Below are 25,889 nucleotides of genomic sequence, written 5' to 3'. Positions count from 1 at the left end.
TACATTAGATTTTTTATTTTATAATACATAAATAGGAAAGGGACTATAAGAAATGAAAGGTTGAATATCCACTTATTAGCATGCATAACATAGATGTTTTTTTTATAATATTAAAAATTCTTACATTTTGGGGAAAAGAACATTTATTATTTTTTGAAAAAGAAACATTTATTATATAACTTTAGGTTATAACTATTTTTTGCAATTATTTTTTTATATTATTAGTGACATGACTATATTTTTAGGGTAAATTATATCTAAAGTCACTAAATTATTAGTAAGTTTATATTCTAATAAGTCAACTTAAAAAAAATAGAAAATAGTTACTAAGCTATTCGAAAATTCTAATTTCAGTCACTGGATATTAAAATCGTTGTTGTATGATATTTTATGTTCATATCACTTGTACCAATCAAAAGCTCTCATTCCCCCCCCTTTTTTTACAATTTAATTTTTTTTATGAAACAACTTTGACTATCATGAATCTACAAACTAAAATTCAAACAGTTTTCTTCTTCGATCTTCGGTTCTGGCCATCAAATCGACTTAGACCTAAGGTATATTATTCTACTTTTTAATAGGTATTGATCTATTGTACTGGTTATCGAATCGTCACTTGGAGCTTGCTAGTCAAATTATTATTTTTAACTTAACAGCTCCGTGACTTAAATAAAAACTTTTGGATAGTTTAGTGGACTTAAATGAAAACATTTAAATAGGTAAGTGACAACTTTGTAACCTTTTGAAGTTGAATGACCAAAATGTAAACTTACTAATAGTTTAGTGACTTTGGGTATAATTTATCCATATTTTAATAAATACAATAATATGACAGATTACATAATTTTTTATTGGTCAAAGTCTACCAAGAGTCTCTATTATGTAAAGTTTCTTTTAGTTCTTCTACTAAAAATGCATCAAATTAGTTTTTATATATTAAAATTTATCCAAAAATCTTGACTTCCTTATAATTTATTGTTAAATTACTAAAAATTTAAACAAAATATATCACTAACAATTGATTTACCCATAATTTGACATGATCCATAAAAAAACCCAACCATCGTGTTCGAATTTTGTTCAGTCACGTAATAGTTCAAAAACACATTAACTTTTTAAGGGATGGTTGGATTTTTTTTTATGGGTAGAATTTGATCATGAATAAATAAGTTGGATATGATATATTTTATCTAAATTATGATTAATTTAACAATAAATTATAATAATTAATAATTTAAATAAAAGTTTAATGTATAGTGACTAAAATAATAGTATAGGCTGGGGGCAGACTTTTGACCTATTTTTAATATTATTATTTCCCTTTTTTTCACCAAAAAAAATATCATTTGAAAATCGGCAACTGGTCAACTCCAAACAAAGGCGGGCATAGAATTCTAGATAGAAGATTTGCGTGTCTGGAGCTCTACCATCTTCTCCTTAGCAGCCCTTTTTGAAAAACTCAGTCTCCAGCTCTGAATTTGATGATAGAATTGGAGGGAAAGAGATAATGTTACCAGTTGAGCCATGTCAATCTCAGTGTCCTGCCCACCTCACCACCATCTATCAGCTGATATAGTTAAACTGTAGGCCGAGGGTTGACTTGTTGAGCATACTCGCCGTCCCTCCCTCCCTCCTCCGCCTATCTTTTATTTGCCACAACCGCAAAATCCTATCCAACAACAACATTCATCGCTGCATCACTTCAACTCTTGCCTTTACTCCTCTTTTCCTTTTCCTAATCTCTGTTGTCTCTTTGGCTGCCTGCAATAGCCAATTTTTACTATTCCTTTTCTCCCTTCACCTTCGTCCAATTCTACCTACTTGGATACTTGGCAAATTTGATTCCTTTTTTGTTTTACTTTTATGATTTTTTTTTGTGAAATATAACTCCAATAATGAAGGAGAAGGCTGAGCCAGTCCAAAAGCTATATACAAGGATGCGGTTATGGGAATTCCCTGATGAATATGTGATCGAACCCACCGATGGCTCTTCTGCTTCCTCCTCCCTTTCGATTAGTCTTGTTGATGCCTCAATGAAGCTCATTGGTGGGTTGTTTTTATCTTGTCTATCATTCTATGCCTCCCTTTTCAATATTTGCTTGCTGATTTACTGGACCTATTTATCTCTTTTTTAGATAGTATTCCAGAATGCAGCTCTTTCCGTGTTCCTAAGATTCAAATGATTTTTGGAGTAGTTGGAATGCTAAAACTTGTAGCGGGTATGATAAATTTCTGATTTTCCTTTATTCTCTGTTCAGTTGGTTAATTCAGACAAATGGTTGTAGCTTTTGTTCATCTTGATAATTTCTTAAGGCAGTTTCATGAAATGAAAAAAAAAAAAACCGGGACCTAATTGATCAGTGAAACTGTAGTGCCTGATTAGAGCAGTTTTGGCATACGGATCTAGAATATCAAATGGAGTTGAAATTAGTTTTCTTTTCTTTTTCTTTGTATTCTCTTGTCTGAATTGGCCCTGTGGTTTCTCCTATAATTTTAAAGTGTTAAATTTTATGTTTAGGGTCTTATTTATTTGTTATAACTGAGAGAAAATGTGTTGGATCTTACTTGGGGCATCCCATCTTCAAAGTTATATCCTTGAAGGTTCTTCCCTGTGTTCATTCTGTTAAAAACTCTACTCCGGAACAGGTATATTGGCTGTTTCCTCACTTTTTCTTCTAGAAAGCTGATTATTAATTGTTTAACACAAGAATCTTTTATACCAACTTCGGCAGAAAAAGGTGGAGAATGAATTTTCTCGGCTGCTAAAAGTTGCAGAGAGGACTACTGGACTCTATTTCTCTTATGACACCAATTTAACACTGAGGTGAACTGTTGTATCAAATTAGACCTCTGTATATATGCATAGTTAGAACAAATTTCTTTCTAAAAAAGAATACATCTCAGCCGAAACAGATTTTCTGTGCACAACTGCTTTTTGAGTAATGTCTTCTCAATGCAAAACTTCCATCCAAAGCAGTTTACTTAAAGTCTCCACAGTCCACACTACCAAATCAGCCTTGTATTTGTACTGATAATTGCTAAGTATAAGTTTATAGGCCTTCAGGAGATATTAACAATTACACACACACACACACACCCCTTTTTCATTTTGCAAATCTTTTTTTTATATTCACTTTGAATATTCTATTTAAGTTGAAAGTAAGGGTTATATGATTTGGTGCACTACAGTACTCAGCGATTATATGATCTGGGAAATGAGTCCAAAATGCTTCCTCTATGGAGACAGGTAAATGGTTCATTTTTAAAGTAATTGATACAAATATTGCTCCCCTTATTTTCTAATTGTAAGATTATTAGATGATCTGCCACTGATCTCAAACAGCTTTGCTTTTATGGTAGCCTCTAGAAGTGCAGTGTTAAATTTTCATTGATATTTCCATTTAATTCTTCATTGCCACTAAGTCACTAAGTAAAGGGACTTTTCCTTGTCCCCCAAAATGTTTGCCACAGGCAGAACCTAGATTTCTTTGGAACAGTTATATGTTGGAAGCACTTATAGACAAGAAGGTTAGTCTTCTTTCTGAGTAGCTTTCCAATTTCATGCAGCAGTATTCTGTCATTTAAGTCTGTACTTGCTAACTACCCTTTTTTTTTTGGTTCTGTGGCTGCAGCTTGATCCCTATTTGCTTCCAGTTGTCCAAGGGAGTATCCTGTATGGAACTATCAATTCCAGCATTTTGTGGCATGAGAAGTTCTTATCTCATTTTTTAACTAATTCATTATTGTTGTTGACTTCTCGGTCTTTCAATTTGAAGCATTTCCTTAACTGCTAATCAGGCTTTCATAATTTCCAAGCAACTATTGGAAAACAAATTGTAGATGTTACACTGATTGCTAGGAGATGTACAAGGAGAAACGGTACTCAAAGCTGGAAATGACTTTTCAATGTCTTTTAGCTTTCTTCATATACCTTCTAAAACTACATTTTTCTTGAGAAATAAGGTCTTTTGCTATAACTTTTAAATATCGTTTCTGGTAAGAGGGGAACAGGTCCAGTTTTTGAATGATATGCAAAACAATGAAATTCTAGGGCAGATTCTCCTTCTCTTACAAACATTTCTTCTGTGTCATTCTTTTATTGGTTAACTTTCATCGTTTATAGGAAGCATTAACTAGCAGGATTGTCCATGCACTTTGAGCTTGGTGGAAAAAGGAAATAAATAGTTTTCAAATGCAAGTGCATCTTCTTAATTAAAAAAATTTTGGCCTTGTATAGACATGCTAGTCTTACTGTTACTACTTGTATCCTTTAAAAGGAACCCGGATGTGGAGAAGAGGAGCTGATTCTGAGGGGCACGTTGCAAATTTTGTGGAAACTGAGCAAATTATTCAGATTAATGGGTTTACTTCATCATTTGTTCAGGTAAGTAGGTAGCCGGTCAGATCTATTTTATTCGTTATGCATAAAATGCAATAGTATCTGGTCTCCTTTCCTGTCCTTAACTTTTCTAGAGAAGTATCAAGCAAAGATATATTGGCCTTAATGCTAAATTAAAAGATTACTAGTGAACATTCGGATGTGTAGGTTACACAAAATAGAAAGAAATGAGATTGTCCAGTGATTATGCATCTGAATGTTGGAATATGCATCATATCAATTCCATCAGGGATTTGAAAAGTTCACTACATGAAGTGGCTTGTACATGTTCTGGTGTGAAATGAAAGCAAGTAGTTGAACAAAATCAGATAACCTAAAGATACTGCATTTGTAAATCCTTGGCTTAAATAGGGGCGTATTTGCAAATATGCAGCATCCATGTTATGAAGCCCTCTTTGTCATATTCTTTGACTTTTTGGGTCAGATTGTTATAGATCCCATTCCTTATTTTTCCTTTGCAGGTTCGGGGGTCAATACCATTTCTGTGGGAGCAAATTGTTGATTTGACTTATAAGCCTAAATTTGAGATTGTGAGACCTGAAGAAGCTGTAAGTGTCTTCACTTATTGCCACTATTTGAATGTGCACCTGAATTCTTTTCTTCCTTTACCGACTTCGCAGTATATGACATATTATGCAGCCACAGATAGCCGAGAGGCATTTTCTGGATCTGAGAAAAATGTATGGATCTGTTCTAGCTGTTGATCTTCTCAACAAGGTGAGCAGTGGTTGATTAATGGTTTCCAGTATGCAATTGGACTTTATTTTTGCAATCAATAGTAAGTTCTCTTACTAAGTGCATCAAAAACACCTTTCTGGTGACATGCTGACTTTGTCTGTGCAAACAATGAGTTGTTCACACTTTGTATGTGCCTGGAATATGCATGTGGATGAATGGAGGGTTGAGTATATTTTTTATCTGAAGAAATTCATTCTATTTAAAATGTTTGGTCTTGTGCCACTTTATTATTACCAGCATGGAGGTGAGGGACGTTTAAGCGATATGTTCTCAAATGCAATGCAGCCCATAGTTAGTGAAGATTTAAGGTCTAGTTTCTTTCTATCTAGTTTATTGTTTCTTTGTTTTTGGTTTTGGACGTGGTTACATTTTATGCAAAGACTCTGATCATGCAGATATCTGCATTTTGATTTCACTAAGATCTGTGGACATGTTCATTTTGAGCGCCTTTCCTTCCTCTATGACCAAATTGCAGATTTTCTTGTGAAAAATGGGTATGGTTTTGTAATTGCACTTTTCTATCATGTACAATGTCATAACTATTCCTGGAGTAGTTTTGATTCCATTGCTTATGCAAGGATAGGTTTTGAAATATTATTTCCCTGGTTAGAGTTATGACACTGAAATATGCCCATTAATATTGGTTTTGCTTTGTCTGAAACTGATAGGTACTTCTTGTTGAATGAAGGGAGTGAGAAAATGGAGCAACTTGGAGTTGTAAGGACCAATTGTATTGATTGCTTAGACCGCACCAATATTACACAGGTAAGTTAACATAAACTGGAGATATATTTCACATCTTGGCTTTGTCTATAGTGGTAAACATGTAGCAGACATTTTCTTTTCGGGTAGCAGCAAATTTATGCTTAATGCTTACCTGCTGTGACAATTTCAACTCCCCTGTTTTAACCTCAAGAGTTACCTTCATTCAGGGAGTGCTATGGTTGTTACGCCTATGAGTAATACAAGATATGTCATAAGAAGTATTTTAAGTGCTAGAATGAATTCCACCTATTATCATATATACTAGATGGCTGTTTCTGATATCTGAAATTGCTTATTGTAACTAAATCAATGGCTCTTTTAAGTTTAGAATTTGATGTATGAGGACCATCTTTTCGTATCTATGTTGCTTTTGTTGTTTAAGTTGCAATATAGATCTTTCTCTCTGAGACAGATACATACTCAAGGAGAGGTGTATGCAGACATGCATGTTATTACATGTTATTCTTGTTTACCACACTGTGTCTGTTCTTTACTTCCGTAACCATGCTAATATATGTCTGCAGAGCATGATAGGTAGGAAAATCTTGGAACTTCAGCTCAGGAGGATTGGGGTTTTTGCAGCTGAAGAAACCATTAGCTCACATCCAAAGCTTGATAGATGCTTTAGAATATGTGAATATTGCCATTTCTTATGCTAATAATTTGCTTTCAGTTGATATATATATATTTGTTCAACTGCTTTCAATTGATATTAATTCTTAATGTATTGGTACTCAGTATATTGCACATATCTATTCGGTTTCCTAGCATGTAAACTGAAATTTACGTTAAAAATCTTTGGACATATATAGTGTGGGCTAATCATGGGGATGACATAAGCATACAATATTCTGGCACTGCTGCACTAAAAGGAGATCTTGTCAGGTATTTTAAAAGTTGAATGTTAATGTATATATTTAGCAAATGTTCTGAGGCTATTTTAATGCATCTTGGTATAAATAGCATTTTGTGCTCAAATTTCTCTGCGACAATGTTCTTTGCTCTATCCATGATTGCATAAGACATTAATGTTCTGCTCTACCAGAACTTATTCCTTTTGGATTGTAGGTCTGGTCAGCGAAGAGTTCAGGGGATCCTTAAAGATAGATATATTTCCTTTAAACGCTATTATTTGAATAACTTTTCTGATGGAACAAAACAGGTACAGATACTTCGTTTCTTTAAGTAATACTTGCAATCATTTGCAGAAAGGATAATATTTCTAGCCTTTTGCACTTCACGACTGTCTATGAATGTTTGGGATGGGGTGATGTTAATGGTTTTGTTCTTTTCATACCCTTGTTCAAATGCTAGAAAAATCTTTTATATCCATAAGTGCCGGTTGGTTGGTATTCACATCAAACTTTTTTTGAGCATATCTATTTCTTGAACAGTCATTTATCAACTTGTAACTGATGCAGCAGCTCTTTGTTCACTTGATGTTGTTTTGCACTACTGTGACATCCTTTCTTCTGTGATAATTTTCAATAAAGATCCTGACTTTCTCTAATTTAATGGTGACATGCATGAAGGATGCGATCGATCTCCTCCAAGGACATTACAAAGTCTCTGTAGGAGGGGATATAACACCTCCATCTCAAACAGGAGGCCTTGAGGCTATAGCTGTAAGACAAACGACATTTGAGTTTTAAGATTTAACTGTTTCATCATGATGTTGCTGAAATTGTCTCCATGCTGTTATGCTATTTCTATAATCTATCTTTACTTAATAGCTTTAGCTGCTTGAGATCTTAAGTTAATACATTCTCTTTGTGCAGTCCTTTCCGCTAGCTTTGTGTTTGGTATTGATAGGGTTGTTATTGACAACAATGTCATTGGGGCAAGGTGAGTTGACTCGTGCTTCTTCTTATGATTATCAAGTAGCAGGAAACACTGATTGATATAAATAAGCTTTGTCATTCATTTTCTGCAGTTGGAAATGATCCAAGACATCTGCTTTTCTCAGTTGTGTGGGGAAGCATTAGTGTTGGTATTGCATCTTTTGTTAGGGCCAAGGGCAGGATTTTCTGTAATCGGCCTCGTTTACAATTGCATGATAAACCTGGGTATTGATACACACATTTTTTATTCAGCTATTTTTATGTACTAATCAACGTACATAAAGTACTTTGTTTTTTGGGTTCAGAATGTATTATTTATTTCATTTTCCTTTGTTTCTCCTTTTATTATTAATGTCATTTCACATAGTTGTATTTATTTCATATGTTGTTTTACCTTTTTTAAATTTAATTTTATGCTTTCTAATATATTTTCAATTTATTTATTTATAAAATAATATTTATTTTAAATATTACTTACATTAAATATGTTATATATTATTTATTTTGAATTTATAAAAAATAAACGCGTTTATTCACTTGCAAGGTAGGTGAGGAAGAAATCTACTATTTATAAGTGATTAATTCAAATTTATTTAGATTTATTCCTATTAAATATATTTTTTTATTTAATGTACATTTCTTTTATTTTGTTGACCGGTGAAGTTGACCTTAATTTATTTTTTAAATAAATTTATCTTTTCAAACATATTTAATATTTTTATTTATAAATTTGTTTTATCTTTTCTTTTTGTTTTAAAAAATAATTACCATTTTTATTAGAAAATATAAATAAAATCTGAAAGTTTGATAAAAAAAACAAGCACTTAAATATTAACTTGATGCTTATTTAAAAAAAAAAGAAAAAAAAGAAAAATACCCACATACTCATTTTAATGTTTAATGAAAAATATAGGGAGTCCCCTAAGAATTATTTATCAAGTGAGTTTCAAATTATCTTCTTCTATTAATTATTTATTTTTCTTCATATTTTTTATTTTTTCTTCAAGGTTTTTTTTTCAAAGTATTCAAGATTTTTTGAAATAATGAAATTTATTTAATTATAAACTTATTTTAATTATTATCAAATTAAATTATATTCTAATGTTAGTATATGTTAAATATAATTTATTTCTAAAGTTAATATATAGTTTATTTCTAATAAAATCTAATCAATGATATTACAATTCCCTTTTTTCCTTTCCATTATTATTTTTTATTTTTTTCATAATTAGTTTTTTGGAATTACATGATAAATATTTTAAAATTATATTTAATTCATTAAAAATCATTCAAAACAAAACAACTTAAAGTTTTAGTGATAAAAAATAATTAAAAAAGTGAAATTCCAGAAATAAAATAAAATAGAAAAAAAATGATATTTTATAATTCAAGTAAAATTTGAGCAAAAATTAGTTTGATAATTCCAATAGTAGTTATATTTCTAGAGAAATAATTTCTGCTTTTCAAATTAATAGTTGACAGTTTATTGTTTTTATAAAATCTCATCGATAATAATAACTTTTCTTTTTTGAGTAAACTGTACAAATGGCCACTTAACTATGTTTACATTCCTGTTTTGGTCATTAATCTTTAAATTTTTTTAATTTAGTCACTAACGTTTGAATTTTTTCCTTTTTTGGTCACCCATCATTAAATTGATAATGATCTAATTGGTATCATAAAACATTTAGTCATCAATAATTACATATTCTATGAAATTGATCCTAATTCTAAATAATTCAATAAGTTTAACCTTTCACGTTTACAAATTCTATCAATTTGATCTTCAGACTTCCTAACTAAAACTTTTAGTTTTTAAAACAAAGGCATTCCACACCTATAAATTTGTAAAACTCAAAAAAAGGAAAAAAAAAAACCTTCTCCAATAAAATTAGGTGTTTTGAAGTAATGATATCCCCTAGTAGATAGATCATGAACAACTAAACTAAAAATGGGCAGAAACAAATAAGCTACTAAAAACAAAACATTTTGACATATGCAATAAAAAAGTGAAACAATAGTCACACTTTCCATTTTGCTTTTGGTTTATGGCATTAGCACATTTTATTCTCAGTAACATGAACCTAACATAATAAACAACACTTTGAGACTTGAATTCCCATTAAATCTATTCGAGTTAAAAAAACCGGCCTGCATAAGGTGTATGAATCAAAAAATCCAACAAAAGAATTACTACCTTTAGATCATCCTCAATCTCTGCCACTTAAGCGTAATTGAAATGGATTATCAAAGAATACATTTGTTTTATGGGAGAGGGTATTTTTTTTTTGGATGTGACAAATTTATAGATGTGGAATGCCTCCGTTTTAAAAGCTGAACGCTTTAGTTAGGAAGTTTGATGATCAAATTAATAGAATTTGTAAATGTGAAACAGTTAAATTTACTGAATTATTTAGAATTAGGATCAAATTGATAGAACATGTAAGTACTGAAGACTAAATGTGTTAGTATATCAGTTAGATCGCTATCAATTTAATGACGGATGACCGAAATAAGAACAAATTCAAACATTAGTGCCTAAATTAAAAAGTTTTAAAGATGAGTGACCAAAACAGGAATACATGCATAGTTGGGTGACCATTTGTATAGTTTACTCTTATTTTTCCCTTTTTGTTTTATTTCTACGCTTTTACATTTTATTTTAATCATTAAAACTTTTTAAATGATGATAATTAATGTATTTTGAATAAAAGTAATTTAATGAATTTATGTCAAAGTTAATATATAATTAAATTAAATTAAACTAAATTAAATATAGTTTTAGAATATTAAATTTTACTTGAATTAAAATATAATTTGATTTTAAATCAATTAAAAATAATTAATAAGAGATTAATTATCTTTTTATTTAAAATTTACTTAATAAATAAATTTAAAAAATATATATTTAAGAAATCTCAAAAAATAGGAAAAATAATTGTATAAAATAAAGATATTATCCTTCCCAATAGTTTAACGTTACATCAATAATTTCATCCTTAATTCAAGAGTTTCATTTGGACTAGATTATTTTTAGGATGAAAATATTGAAATTCAGAATAAAAATGCTGATGCAGCATTAAACTATTGGAAAATGGACTATTGAAAAAGGTGAAGTTACTATTTTATACAATATTTTCCACCGAGAACTGTTACAAAATTATAAGAGTAATCTGAGAGAGATTGTGGACTTTGATTTGCTCTTCTGCTCTCTCCTGCCCATCCCTTTCTGCTACAACCCAGAAGCACAAATCGCTCATCCAGGTTGATATTCAATATCTTGTACATACTAAGGATTGATTCAGCTTATCATATGTAAGTACTAATTATAGAATGTGACGAAACACATTGTGTAACTCTAAGTGCCACTATTTTAGATTTTCACCGAGCCCTTCATCTCAGCTCATTTCCTTACAATAGAAATATATATATATACATGAAAATGATGCAAGCTGTGTCGACATCTTTAATCCCTTCACTCATTTAAATCTTAAGGCTGCTCATTCCTACACCAATGTTAGTTGTTAGACTGTAGAGGTCTTGAGATTGAGCCAGGGATGTTGCAAACATTGCTGGGCAGTCGGTCGCTTCTCTGGTGAAAAATCCAGAAGAGGACAAAGGAACTCTGAAAACTCACGAGCATCACTCTCACAAAATTTGTATTTATCCACTAAATATCTATCAAGTGGCCTCAACTTGAGCCGTCGAATCCTCTTTAGATCCCCATGCCTGTCAAAATAATCTTTTGATCGACCTCCTCCAGTGGCAATCTGCTTGCACAAGAATAACAATCAGAATGATATTATAAACGGGAGAGGACATTATTATTACAGAAACAATTTCACCTTTCGAGGTATCTTTCCGAGGAGTTCCATCATGAGAGCAAGGTGATCCTAGAAACAATCCAATGAAAAATTTTGTTCTTAGTACAATGAAAAGGACATTAGAAAAGCAAGATGCAAAGGATAGTCATATATACCTCATCTTCGCTAAATCCTTGGCCGCTTTTAGGGGCAAACATCAATTCACCAGTAGCAAGCTCAAAGGCTGTACAAGCAAAAGACCACATATCAGCTGAGAAGGAATACCCAGAACCTAGTATGACCTCAGGAGATCTGTACTGTCTGGTTTGAATTTCATCGGCAAATGTTTTGTCAGCCCAACATGCATTCCCAAAGTCCACAACTTTGCACCTCATATCAATCCCATCCAGAGATTTTGTAACTTTTGGAGCTTCTGCTGCTCCTCCCATAGAAACTCTTCTAAGAGAGATATTAGCGACTGCTCTTCTTGCCCTCCTTTTCAATTTTTTCTCAATGATGTTCATGGTAGACCCACCATTTAGAGCACCCCCTTCAGGCCTTTCAAGAATTGGAGTCAGAGCAGATCTGACAGGATCCTTGGTAGGATCAATGGTGGAAAAGAGAAGAATATTTTCAGGTTTTAGATCAGAGTGGATTATACCAAGTTCCCTATGCAAGTAATCCAAGCCTATCAAAATGCATTTGCATATCTCCCTAACTTTATTCAATTCAATCCCTTTGTAACGAGTAAACTTGATTAAACGAAGCAAGCTATCACCAAGGAATTCAAGGACCATGCAAAGATGTTGGCCATTTGGGCCATTGTGCTTAAAGTGGTCAATTAGGCGCACCACACACTTGGAATTTGAGGGGTCACCATCAGCAATAGATAAAAGGAATTCAATCTCATGAAGGGCAGCTTCAGCAAATTGTTCTGCACTTTTCTGAATCTTTAGAGCAACGTATTTCTGATTAAAAAAAATATTATTGGGATGAGTATACTTTATTTTCTTGGTGGAGTTGTATTTTAAGGTTTATTCACCCTGGTTATTATTTCATGTAATGGTATGGTACTACAAAATATTTATATAAAAGGGTAAGAAGGGCTTACTGAGGAATGAGTATCGTAAGCGAGCCATACAGTGGAGAAATGACCCCATCCCATCTTCCTTTGAGCAATGTAACGACCAGCAGCAAAAGGATCTCCAGTTCGAACGGCATGATATCCTCCTTTCCTGTATGAGTCAATTCCCTCGTCATCTTCCTCCGAACCAGATGATGAAGAACACGACATCTTCAATCACCCTTTTCCCTTCTTTCTCTGTTTATGATATTACGTACTGGCTTTCAGGTAACGTTGTGTTCAACCCTATTACATAACAAGGGAGAGTCTGTTTTGGTTTATATTTCTTTTTCTCCTTTAAAGTTTTGGTGGTTTATTGGGTTGGGTCAGGTGCCTTCTTTTTTTAAAGAAAATGTTGTGTGGCTTTGAATAGAAAGAAAATAAGTATATATGTAAAATGGGAATGCAACAAGTTGTGGCTCTCCACCTTTTCCTGTTTTGTGTTAATTACCCATTTAACAATGTTGGGGGTCAAGATATCACAGTTAGAATCTCTGTTTTTTTTCAACGCTTCACTAACATTAATGATCGAATAATATAGCGGTAATATGACGTACATTAAACAACCTGGGGTGTTTCACTCTTTCAATACGTACTGTATATATATATTTTTTGTTAAATTATAATTATAAGGGAAAGCCTGAACAACAAATGTAACTAGTGCGACTCGAATCCTGGCCACACTTGGGGCGTAAACTACAACTAAGGTTACTAAACTACTAGTAAATTTATGTTTTGGTCACTGCGCTTCAAAAAGTTGCAAAATGATCACTGAACTATTCGAAAATTTTCATTTAAGTCACTAAATTAATTGAAACTTTCTATTTAAGTCACTAGGCTGTTAAACTTTAAAAAAATAAAATAAAATCTAGCTAGTGAGCTCTAAGTGATGATTCAACGATTGGTATAGTGGATCAGTACCTGCCTATAAGTAGAAAAACATACCTTAGATCCAAGTCAATCTAACCATCAATGTCAAAGATCGGAGAAGAAAGTTGTTTGAATTTTGGTTTGCTGATTTGTGATGTTCAAAGTTGTTTCATTGAAAAAAAACTGAGTTGCAGAAGAGAAAAGGAATGAGAGCTTTTGATTGATGCAAGTAGTACGAACAAAGGAAGCCATACAGTAGTGATTTAATAGCTTGGTGACTTAAACAAAATTTTTTGAATAGTTTACTGATCATTTTGTAACTTTTTAAAGTTAAATGACCAAAACGTAAAATTACTAATAGTTTAATGATCTTGGGTATTATTTACCCAAAAAAAATACCAGTTTTGACTTTTTGAATAGTCTTTTTAGTTACTAAACTTTAAAAATTCATAATTTAATCATCAATATTTATGATTGTGTTGATATCTCAAGAGAGGCCTCGAGAACACTACATAACTCCTAAGAGAGGCCAATGTGAAGGTATTGTTTTCTCCAAGGGAGGCCTTAAGATTTTGTCCCCCAAGATAGGGGTGCCTTGTAGTGTGAGATGGTTCATACAATAGTGCCACGAGTCTACGGGGTTTAGACAATCGTGCCAAAAACCACAAACGATTCTTGAACAAGTCAAACCATAAAAGTTGAAGAGTTTGTGTATAAAGAGATTTGAATCATTAAATCTTGTCAAAACAATTGGTTAGTAAGAAGATAAGAAAGGACCTTTCATGTTGAATTTGATAATTATGAACCTTTCAAAACCTCCCAAGTCTATGCTTTTAAGCCAATTAAGAAGTGAGGTGTCCTCATGCCACCCCACCATCGATATGATCAAACTCCTAAAAGAGATCATCTAGTCGAAATATCAATTTTATAAAGATTTTGAACACAAAAATTAAGACTACATCTACTTAAAAGATGAAATCAAAGCAACTATCTAGCGAGGGCACCTTAATCAGGTCACCAAGCAACCACATATGCAACAAGAGCAAAATAAGGTTGAGACCTAGAAAACAAGGCCAAGGCACTAAGAAACAGGGCTCGTGCGGAGATAAAAATGGTAGGAAGAAACCTAAAAACAACATAAATGCTCACACCTCTTTGTAAATGGGCATTTTTGACCTAATTCGTGGTGTGTCATAGATAAGAAGATGGGGAGTTGTACCCTTCATCTACCCAAGAGGCCCTTTATCCAAACTGCTTGGAAGTTATAAAAGGCTAAAGAAAAAAAACATGCTTTGAAGAGTACAAGAAACCCATCAAACTGGTGCTTTAACAGATAATCTCGTGCCTGATATTGTCGTGGAAGGAAATGATATGCAAGAAACTAGAAATGAACTCTATATTGATGATCAGATTGATTTTCTTTCCACTTGAACTAAGGAATCAAGACAATATCCTCCACACACTTAAAAAGACCCATTCCTTGAATATGGATATATCATGGAAATATACTCTCAATTGCTAATCAGAGATACACAAAAGGATAAATGACCAACAAGACATTGCACTAATTGACAATAACCTCGTTGACCAATCAACCCTCCTTCACTGATATCTCCATCAAGGGGATAGGTATTCAAAGGCATCGACCCAAATGAAAATATCTTGCCAACCTAATGGCATAAGGTGCACGACTAGCAATGATCAACTTACTGACTTGCTTAACCCCGCTTTTGCAACCTCACAACTTCAAGCATCTTCATCTCTTAAGACCTCAATTTCTCTAAATCTCTTCTTGGTTCTCAGCTTTTCCAAAGTCGCAGTTCACTCATTTGGGAATCTTAGCCTTTTAAGGTCTCATCCTTTCCAAAACTCTTCTAAGGACTCAACTCATTTAAAGCATCACCTACAACAGCTTGCCCTTTGGACTATTTCTTTACAGTAAGCTAATCTTTTTCAAAATCTCCCCTCAATCTTTGTGATCTCAAAAATCGAGGCCACACCCCTCCTTGATGCCAAGACGGAGGCCATGCCCCCCTTGATGCCCACACTAGGTGCTAGACAAAGGCTTGATGCTAAGGATAAAGGCCATGCCCTTCCTCAATGCCATGGTGCTCGCATCGAATGCCAGACCAAGGTTTGATGCCAAGGCAAAGATCATGCCACCCTTGATGACACAATCCTCGACTTTTCTCCTCGGCTTAACCACTCTTATTAATGAACCAACTCTTTCTTTAGTTCTCACTAGAAGTTGGTTGTTCTTTAGCTGGATGTAATTACATCACAAAGCTCAATAGATATCATCGCAACCGCCACCACTAGGGGTGAGCGTTCGGTCGAATCAAGTGAAACTTTTTTGAGTTAATTGAGTTCAGGAGTCCTATTTTATTATCTTAATTCAATTTAAAATTTTTTCGAATCGAGTCGAGTTGAATCGAGTGAAATTGTTCAAGTTAAATTAAAAAAATTAAACATGTCAAATAAAAATATTGTTGGTATAACTAATTTCATATTAGAGCACATAAATTTGAGACCATATATATTTGAAATTTTTTTGAAAACAAAATAATAATAAAATAAGATATTTGAGTATGATAAATTTGAATCATTAATTAGGTCCAAAATTATTATTTTAGAAAAAAATTAAAATGTTTTATATATTTTTTAGAATTTTTTAAAAAAATAAAATTTTATAAATGTTTTGAAATTTAAAAATTATTTTAAAATCTTGAAAATTATTTTGATTTTTATTTTTTTTTGTAATTTTTGTATAGAGAGTAACCAATATGCTTATTTTCAAAGTTGATAGAGACCAAAAGAGTATTTACATAAATATGTTATTCGAATTATTCAAATTGTGAAATTCAACTCGACTTAAACTCGAAACTCAAATAGAGTTATTCAAGTTGACTCGAATAATTCGAATAGCTCGAAATTTAAATTTTTTCTGATTTTTTTAATTGAATCGAGTTTTAGTTACTCCTAACTACCAGCATCAACATAATTATCATTGAAGCTTGTGATGCGTTTATGAAAGGTGAGAGATGTTGGTTTTATTTTCGAAAAATAAAAAAAAGTATTTGCAGTAGAATTTTAAAATTTTTATTACAAGAACAACTCATAATATTTATTATAATAAAACATGTAAATCATAGTGCCTTTGTACGAATCTATTTGATGTTGCGATGAGGTGGTCAAATCGTAGGGAGCTTTCTAGGAAGGTTTTTGAGATTTCTCACCAATTCGATTTCAATTCTAGTTGATGTAAGCTTTTTTACTATTCTCGAATTTATTAATGCTTGGAGAGTGAGCTCTAAATTAAAATTACAAAGATAAGATATTTAAAAAATCGAGAATGTGAATTTTCAACAATCTCTCTTAAACTTATCATTTGTGTGTTATACTTATAAGATATCTTTGATGCCTTAAAGTTTTATATGATCACCTAATTTAGTCACTTTTATTCTAACTTTTTTATCCAATAATAAAAATCATCATCACTTACCCAAGTAATGAGTAAATCATTTTTCTACCTCTAGTCATGTTCGCTTTTCATAAACCAATTAATGCCATTGAAATGATATCGTTAACTATTTATTTAAGTTTTGGTTCCAATATTCATCATGTATAAGTTACATACCAACTTTTTGCTTACTACTTCAAGATGTATGAATTTTCAATATATCATAACATGTAAGTCATACAAATATAGTCCTTCACTTACTCAAGATTAATGTAAGTACACAATAAACGTCACGAGTGAATTAATCTATAACGAATTTAGGATTCTTGCATCTTGGATCCATTTTAATGTATTGTCAATCCATACAATTAATTTGAGAGTTCTTCTTGCTTTGATAGCCAATGCAAGCTAGATATCTTTGTAATTGGAATATAGACGACAAAACAGTCCTAATATGAATCATTTGCTCACATTGATTCTATATATAGACTATGGGCTTGTAACACCCCTAACCCGTATTCGTCACCGGAATAGGGTTACAAAGCATTACCGAAATATACAGATCAAGTAAACAAATATTTTATTTTATATAGTATTCATGTTAGAAATTAAACATAAAGTCCCTTATATGAACCCTCGAGGTCCAAAACATGCATTAGAAACGAGTCGGGACTAAACTGGGTACTTAGAGAATTTTTCACAAAATCTCAATTTTTTTCCTAGGTGCAGGGGTCACATGCCCGTGCGGTTCACACGGCCAAGGGACACGCCCGTGTCTCAGACTGTGTAACTGTTTGACTTGGGTCACATGGCCAAGCCACACGTCCGTGTGCTAGGCCGTGTCTAAATACTTGAGCATTATGTTTTGAAATTTTAAAGATGCAGGGGACACACGGCTAGGTCACATGCCTATGTGCTAGATTGTGTGTCACACATGGCTAAGACACACGCCCGTGTCTTTGCCCGTGTGGTGTGTCTCAGCTTGTGTGGATGAAAATAGACTATTTTCCAAGCCATATTTCTCACCCCATTTTGTCATCCTCCTACACCAACACTTTAACACATTCACAATCTATTATAGGTCATTTAACCCAACTCAAAATCAAGTCCTATACATGATATAATACCTCATATAATCAAGTATACACACCTACTTAAATTACCAAGTTCACATATATGCATATCTTATCAAATATGCTAACTTAACTGAATCATTAATATGCCAATATGATTTCTATCAATCAACCAATTTCAAACACATACCAAACATATTCATCACAAGCCATTCCAATGGCTAGTTACAATTAAAGCATTTATATGCCGATATTGGCCAATTAACCTATACATAACCATAATTGATTTACCATATATATACCGAAATGGGATGACGGATAGTGTGAATGATCTCCACCAAGCTTCCAATCCAATGAGCCTCCGAATTACTATAGAACAGAGGAAAATAAAACAGAGTAAGCATAAAATGCTTAGTAAGTTCGTATAACATAGTAATTAACTTACCACTCATTTAAATTCAATATAAACATACAAGGCACATTCAATCAACTTGATCACGAGCCCTAACACATATCCTCATCACCCTTGTTAGTCGTATATTTTATATGAATATCAAGTAAACATGTATAGGCTTAACAATAATTAGATTTCCATGTACATATACTTTCCACATCATATATTCATATAACATATACAAATCATATCCTTGTATTTCAAGTACATTTTCATAATAATTCGTCTCGAGTTTAGATTATTTCATGCCGGAACTTTGCCCATTAAATCATTTGAAATGTTAGTGTCACACGGGTAATACACTCAAGGTGTACAAATTTATAATCATGGATGAACATACTCATCAAACAAATTCCATATTCATATATTATCATCTCGTATCTCCATATATCATGTATTATCATTTTCATGTATTTCAGGCAGATACGTGTATTAATTAATTTCATGTTCATAGTTTCTCATGTCAGGATTTTACCCGTTGAATTATTAAAAACATCGATGGATACATAGGTAGTACACTCGAAGTGTACAAATCAAAAATCTGTCAATTCATATTCAGGAGTGCTATCTAAAGCACATAATCGAGAAATCCTCTCTTATGCCATATAATATGAAGCTCACAAAAAGCCATTAATCGGGAAGCTCACAAAGAGCCTATCAGGAAGCTTATTCGGGCTATATAACAGGAAGCTCATAGAGCCATAATCAGGAAGTTCACAAAGAACTTTTAATCAGGAAGCTCACGAAGAGCCATTAATCAGGAGCTCCGGATAGCCATATATCGGGAAGTTCAAGCGAGCCATATCAGGATGCTCACAAAGAGTTGCATTTGTGTCTGCAACATATGCAGGATCACAACCGATCATATAACAGGACGTTCACAAAGAGCTGCGGTAGTCCGCAACACATGCAGAATCACTATCGATCAGGATGCTCGTAGGAACCATATAACGGAAAGCTTGAGAGGGCTTATAACGGGACGCTCGTAGGATCTGTGGTGTGTCTGCAACACATGCATGACCACAAGAATTCGGGAAATCCTGTATCCATCGAATTCCATTATTCAAACAAGATTTGATATTTATAGGGCTTTGTCGGATATGTAACCAATTTCATATATTTGACATTTATACAATTCACATACACAACATTGAATTCAAGCATATAAATATACACAATTTAGTTACACGAACTTACCTCGACAAATGTTCGTGTATGTAAAATCTACTAATCCGACATTTTTTCTTTTCCTCGTTCTAACTTCGAATTTGGTCTATCCGAATCTATATGAATGAATTTAAAATTAATTAATGTTCATTTCAATTCAATTCACATCTTAGGAAAAATTATGATTTTCCCCCTAAACTTTTAATTAATGACGATTTCATCCCTAGGCTCGAAAAATAAAATTCATGCAATTTAATCCTTATTCCAAGCCTAGCCGATTTTTTACATGTAAAATTTACAGCCCATGTATTTCATAAAATTTATAATTTTTCCATGAATTTTACATCTTTTCAATTTAGTCCCTATATCATAATTTCATCAAAATTCCCTTTACAAAAGTTGTTTATCTTTCAACAACCTTTCATTTTCTACCATAAAACTTCATAATTCATCTATGTTCATCCATGGCAAAACCCTAATACCTTGATAACTTTGCAAATTAATCCTTGAGATAACTAGATTAAGCTATTATGATCTCGAAAAAATAAAAAATCATTAAAAACGGGCAAGAGTACTTACCTAATCAAGCAAAATAAGTTGGCTTGAGCTTAGGTTTCCATGGCTAGGGTTTTCATGCTTTTAATTTGGGAAATATGATATAAATGATGATATTTTTTTTATCATTTATCATCTTTTATTATTTCACTTTCCAATTTCATCCTTTTCTTTATTTTATTTTCCATGAATGAATCATCATCCTTAACCACTAAGCATTTTTAATGGTTTATTTGTCATATAAGGACATCAAATTTTGAATTTCATAGCTATTTAATCCTTTTAGCTGTTAGAACTCAACTTTTGCACTTCGTGCAATTCAGTCCTTTATCAAATTAAACATGTAATTGGTAAAATTTCTTTATGAAATTTTTATACGATAGTACTATCATACTATAGACCATAAAATAATATAAAAATAATTTTTCTTCTGAAATCAGATTTGTGGTCCCGAAACCACTGTTCCGATTTTACTGAAAACGGGCTGTTACAGAGCTATTCAAATTACGTATAAATATAATTAGTTGTCTTCTACATTACAAAACAATATTTGTTATGCAATTTTTCATTGGTTTAAAAATTTTGATAATTAATGAATCGATATTTGTACATAGAATAAAGAATAATAAGTGAAAAAAAATTAATTAATCAAATTAAATAAATGCAATAATTAATGCGAAAATTACTACACTAAGGCACAATCCTAATAGAAGAGTGTAGGTAGTAAAAAGGAAAAATTGTGTCTCAAGAATGGTCTAGGAAGGAAAAGTAAAAAGCCTCTATATGGTTCCTTTCCCCTCACATAATCCCTCGTCTACTTACAACAAGTAGTCAATCAAAGGACTACCTTCGCAAGCACTCTGCCTTTTCAGGCATATTGTCAAATGCAACACAACTAATAAATTTATGAAAAGCATCTCATATCCAACAGGCAGCAAAAAACAATGACAAGCAAATGAATGTTATGTTTTCCTGCTTTAGGTGTAGTAATTTTATCATAGTTAATGAATTACGAAAATGATGAAATTAATTATTCATAAAAATATACAAATGTCTACGTTGATAAGTAATCATTAGTTTTATATGTATAAACAAATCTAGCTCAATGATTACCTATTCAAGCTAATAAGAGGTTGTATCATAAAAAATATTTTGAATGTAGAAGATAAATTTTATTACTTGGTTATCTAAAACTATATTCCATAGTCCATGGAGTCATGGTGAGCAATTAACTCTGTTGTCTAAAGTCCAAAAGAGAAAGATATGTTGTCTTGGTTATCGGAACGGGATTAACTCCCAAATTATATATAAATAGATAGATAGATAAACACACACTAAAGCATTTGAAGAAAGTAATCTTATGTGTTAGATTATTGTCATTTTGTCAGGTAAACAATTGTATATATAGTTAGATTTTTCATTAAATATATATTTTCTATAATTACCTAGTTATAATTAATAGATATAGTGAATGTTTTGAGAATCAAATTACAAGCAACACATTGACATTTTCATTAACCTAAATATTATTTTGCTAATGAAATCTAATTACGCATCTATGATTAAAATTCACCAAAATCGTCTTTGATTGCCATTCTAATCGATAAATGAGTAAAACTTGATATTAAGCAATAAATTTGCATATAAAAACTGAAGCAAAATATTCTATTATATATTCACCCCATAACATACAATTAAAAATTAGCCAACTTACCATAAATATGGAAAAAAAAAGAAAAGAAAAGGAATCAATGAAAACTGGGGAAGTAAACTATAACTTTTCCAAATATATATATATATAATCATAATATTAAAAAATATCTTTACATAATTAGACTTCCATTTATTATAACTTTTTCATCATATAAATACACTCCCTGCAACTGAAACCAAAATAAATCAGATTCTATAAAATAATTGAAGTCTTTTCCTTTCTTTTTCAAATTTTCCCTTTTAACATTCTTATTTTCTATATTTTCTTTTTGCTCCATTTACCTTCTAAAGGATCTTAAACATTAGTTTCTTAACTTTATATTTCGTTTATGTTATAATAGATGTCATAATGGTAATAGAATGATCGCAAAAATAAGGAAAAAATAAGAACACTTTATGTGGAAACCCTTTCGGATAAAAAAATTACGGACAGAGGAGAAGAAATTTACTAATATTGAAAACGAATGATACAAGAAGTGTTTCAACTAAATCTATTTAAAGGTTAAAAAATCTTATTCTAATTAATGCCAAATAGAAAAAGTGTAGTTTTATACAGATTCTATTTGTGAAGTATGGTCCATACCGCGGGAGCCTCTGGCCCTCGGCATTTCACTCCCATAGATCCATTTATTTTGCCACTGTATTTTATTTCTTTAACAAGTTATGGGATTCAGATCACACAACTCTAACAGGTTCTGCAATGAGTTTTTTTTTCAAATTTCTTTGTTTTAATTTTTTATGTATTTATTTTTTATTATGATTTAATTTTACATTTATTTATTAACATTTTATTTTTTTATCTATCATTGTGTGGGTGCATTTTAAATATTTTACTAACGTTTTTTTCTTTCTATTTTGCTATCAACAATGGAAGGAAGCTCAATGCATTTTAAAAAAAAAAGTTTTATGTTTTATTTTAGTTTATTAATCTTCGTAACTTTTTATTTTTGCTTTCATATTTTTTTATGTCATAATAGTATTGTCTCATTCTTAATAAAAATTTCTCATTATTATGCCTCTTAGCATTTTCAAATATAATTATTTTACTATCACCAAAATTGTTAAATTATACAAAACAATATAGATAGCCTTTAACCCTAATTGCATACAATATCCTATATTTAATTTAGGTTTAATAACAAATTTGACTATTAACATTTACATATTTTGTCAAAATGACCCTAATTCTAATTTGAGCCTTTTTTTGGCCATCAACCTTTAATCGTTTTTTCAAATTTCTTTTTTTAGCAGATTTGATGAAAATGTCGATAAAAAAGTTAACAGGATGATATGGAATTTCATATGTGGAATATTTTTAATGAGATGTAATTTATTACTTAGATAACCCAATAAAATAATTACATGTGGAAAATAATAAAATAAATAACAATTCATGAAGTTAAAAAAATAACTCTTAATTTAAAGAAAATAAACGTAATTATCTAAAAAAAAGTTTCAAAATGAATGCACACATTTTGTTTTTCGATTTAATTTATTGATTATCTTTTTGAAACCTTTCAGTAAACAAATGTATACATTCATTTTGAAACCTTTTTTTAGATAATTACATTTATTTTCTTTAAATTAAAAGTTGTTTTTTTTAATTTCATGTATGCTCTATTTATTTTATTATTTTTCACATGTAATTATCTTATTGGGTTACTTAAGTAATAAATTACATCTCATTAAAAATATTCCACAACATCCTCGTTATAATTGTCACACATTCTTTCTTTACGTGTCTAGACTCATTACAAAAGAAAAAACTCTCTGTAACCTGTTGTTGTTTCTTTTGAGTTGGACTCTTAGCAGCTTCATTCTGATATTTTCTTTTCTTGCCCTTGTCCTTAGAAGCATTGGCCAAATGATCACTTTCAGACTTATCATGCTTCAACCTTTCTTCCTCTTGCACACAATGAGAAATGAGCTCATTTAAGGACCATTTATCCTTTTGGCAGTTGTAACTAATTTTAAATTGGTTAAATTGTGCAGGAAGCAATACCAAAACCATAAGAACAAGTAATTTCTCAGAAAGCTCAATCTTAAGTGCCTTAAGTCTTGAAGCAACATGGAACATCACCATAATGTACTCGCTCATGCTTGATTGACCCTTATACTTCATAGACATCAAAGAAGTTAGAAGTGATGTCATCTTAACCTTATCATTTTTGGCAAAACGTTTCTCAATTTCATCAAGAAAACATTTGGCCTGAGTAATCTCCTTAGATTTTGTGCCCCTAAAGACTTCTAGAATATTGTGCTTCATGATCAGTAAACTCATGCGGTTTGAACTATCCCACATCTCAAAATCCCTTTTAGCATTAGGGGTGTCTACCGCAATGAGAAGTGCAGGTTGTTCTTCCCTTAATACAAGGTCTATGTCTATACAACCAAGCACTATAAGTAAGTTCCTTTTCCATTCCTTGAAATTAGTCCCACTAAGCATGAGTAAAATTTATATTAGCAGATATTCTGGCAGCAGAAGATGAACTAACTAAATATAGAACAAAACAAATAAAACCAAACTCACATCAATATTCATAAGTAAACAATAAATTCAAAACAATGGCTAATCCCATCTCAAGATACCAAAAACAAGATTAGTATCAAGTATTTGGATAGTAATATTAACAGTAAGCGATACTTTTGTTGTAGCAATCAAAAATTGACAATAAATTATGTCAAACAATGAATCAATCTTTGGACTAACTTATTGTTTACATAAAATACCTTATAATTTTCACGCATTTATCATCACAAATTTCGTTGAAATTATGCCAAATATTAACTTACCTTTGGGTCAATTAATAAACGCATGAATCACAAAAATATATAATCATCTTGATATTTTAAATAAACCAATCTACATAAAAGAGGTCACTTTGGTGGCATTTTGTTTCAACTAATCTATTTAAAATATTAGACATCCTTAATTAAAACTGTAACAGCCCGGTTTAGACCTTAGTCGGACAGTGGTTTCAGGACCACAAATCTGAGTCAGAAAAATATTTTAATATTATTTTTCGTGCTTATAGTATGTGAATTGACATGTGTGAAATTTTCGTGATTTGATTTATCCGTTTGTGTGTTTAATTTGGAAAAGAAAAAGGGCTTAATCGTGTAAAATGCAAAAGTGGCTAGCTAATTGTTAAAGTGTTATTTTGCTATGGCTTTTATTATGTGGGGTCCTTATGTTGATATTTAGCCATTAGAATTATGCGTGGACACATTTAGACAACCATTATAAAAGTTATAATTAAATACTTAAGGTTAAAATAGTAAAAAGTAAAGTAATATGTAATAAAATAAATAAAACATGTTAGTGGATGATTCATTCATCCATATTGTCGAATCTTGAAAGAAAAAAAAAAGAAAGAAATAAGCAAGCTAGGGTTTGGCCATTTCAATCTTTGATTAAGGCATGTTAGTTGATCGATTTTTGATAATTTTTATGTTTTTGAGATTGTTGCTTTGTGTTTTAGCTAGCCCATGCTCTTATTTTTGGTATTGTTGATGAAGTTGAAATTTGCCATTGATGATAGTTTGTGGTTTTTGTTGTTTGATGATGGAAAATAAATCTTTGATGTTTGATTATTATGTTTAATTAAGTGATTTTTGATTAAAATCCAAATTAGGGATTTATTTGTGAAATTAGAAAATTTAAGGGTTAAAATGTGAAATAAATAAAATTAATGGGCTGCTAAAGACATAGGGAGAATTTGGCCTAACTAGAGTTTAATGAAATTTTGAGTATTTTGTGTTGTTTTGAAATGGGGACTAAATTATGAAAATGTGAAATGTTAGGGGCTAAAGTGCAAAATTCCCAATTATGTGTTTTTTGATGTAATTGAAGGAATTTGTAATTAAATAAGTTAAATGTGAATTGATTTAGATCAAGAAAAGAAGAAATCAGATTTGGATCGGGGGA

At 31.4% G+C, this 25,889-nt stretch overlaps 2 protein-coding genes across 3 annotated transcripts; one reads left to right on the top strand and one right to left on the bottom strand.

Moving 5' to 3' along the window:
• Nucleotides 1-1,348: 1,348 nt before the first annotated feature.
• Nucleotides 1,349-8,070, top strand: LOC107914255 (phosphoinositide phosphatase SAC6). Of its 2 annotated transcripts, XM_016843116.2 has the most exons (20): nt 1,351-2,046; nt 2,136-2,219; nt 2,519-2,646; nt 2,733-2,824; nt 3,190-3,247; nt 3,472-3,528; nt 3,633-3,666; nt 3,799-3,879; nt 4,278-4,384; nt 4,861-4,947; nt 5,039-5,116; nt 5,375-5,445; nt 5,533-5,631; nt 5,806-5,902; nt 6,427-6,535; nt 6,715-6,787; nt 6,971-7,064; nt 7,435-7,527; nt 7,681-7,747; nt 7,836-8,070. In XM_016843116.2, the coding sequence occupies exons 1-20, from the start codon at nt 1,896-1,898 to the stop codon at nt 7,973-7,975; spliced, it is 1,800 nt and encodes a 599-aa protein (XP_016698605.2). In that variant the 5' UTR covers nt 1,351-1,895; the 3' UTR covers nt 7,976-8,070. The 2 variants fall into 2 exon arrangements, 1 of the variants encoding a protein (XP_016698605.2); XR_001688753.2 differs by lacking the exon at nt 7,836-8,070 and having other exon boundaries at nt 1,349-2,046; nt 6,948-7,064; nt 7,681-7,744.
• Nucleotides 8,071-10,843: 2,773 nt separating this feature from the next.
• LOC107915697 (SRSF protein kinase 1) lies at nt 10,844-13,004 on the bottom strand. Its single transcript, XM_016844823.2, has 4 exons — nt 12,658-13,004; nt 11,723-12,514; nt 11,589-11,636; nt 10,844-11,513 (listed from the first exon to the last, which is right to left on the bottom strand). The coding sequence occupies exons 1-4, from the start codon at nt 12,838-12,840 to the stop codon at nt 11,268-11,270; spliced, it is 1,269 nt and encodes a 422-aa protein (XP_016700312.2). The 5' UTR covers nt 12,841-13,004; the 3' UTR covers nt 10,844-11,267.
• Nucleotides 13,005-25,889: the final 12,885 nt, after the last annotated feature.

This window comes from Gossypium hirsutum, chromosome D10 (genome assembly GCF_007990345.1).
Source record: "Gossypium hirsutum isolate 1008001.06 chromosome D10, Gossypium_hirsutum_v2.1, whole genome shotgun sequence".
Lineage (NCBI taxonomy): Eukaryota > Viridiplantae > Streptophyta > Magnoliopsida > Malvales > Malvaceae > Gossypium > Gossypium hirsutum.
The sequence above is the reverse complement of the archived record's forward strand: the minus strand, read 5'-3'. Positions and strand labels throughout refer to the sequence as shown.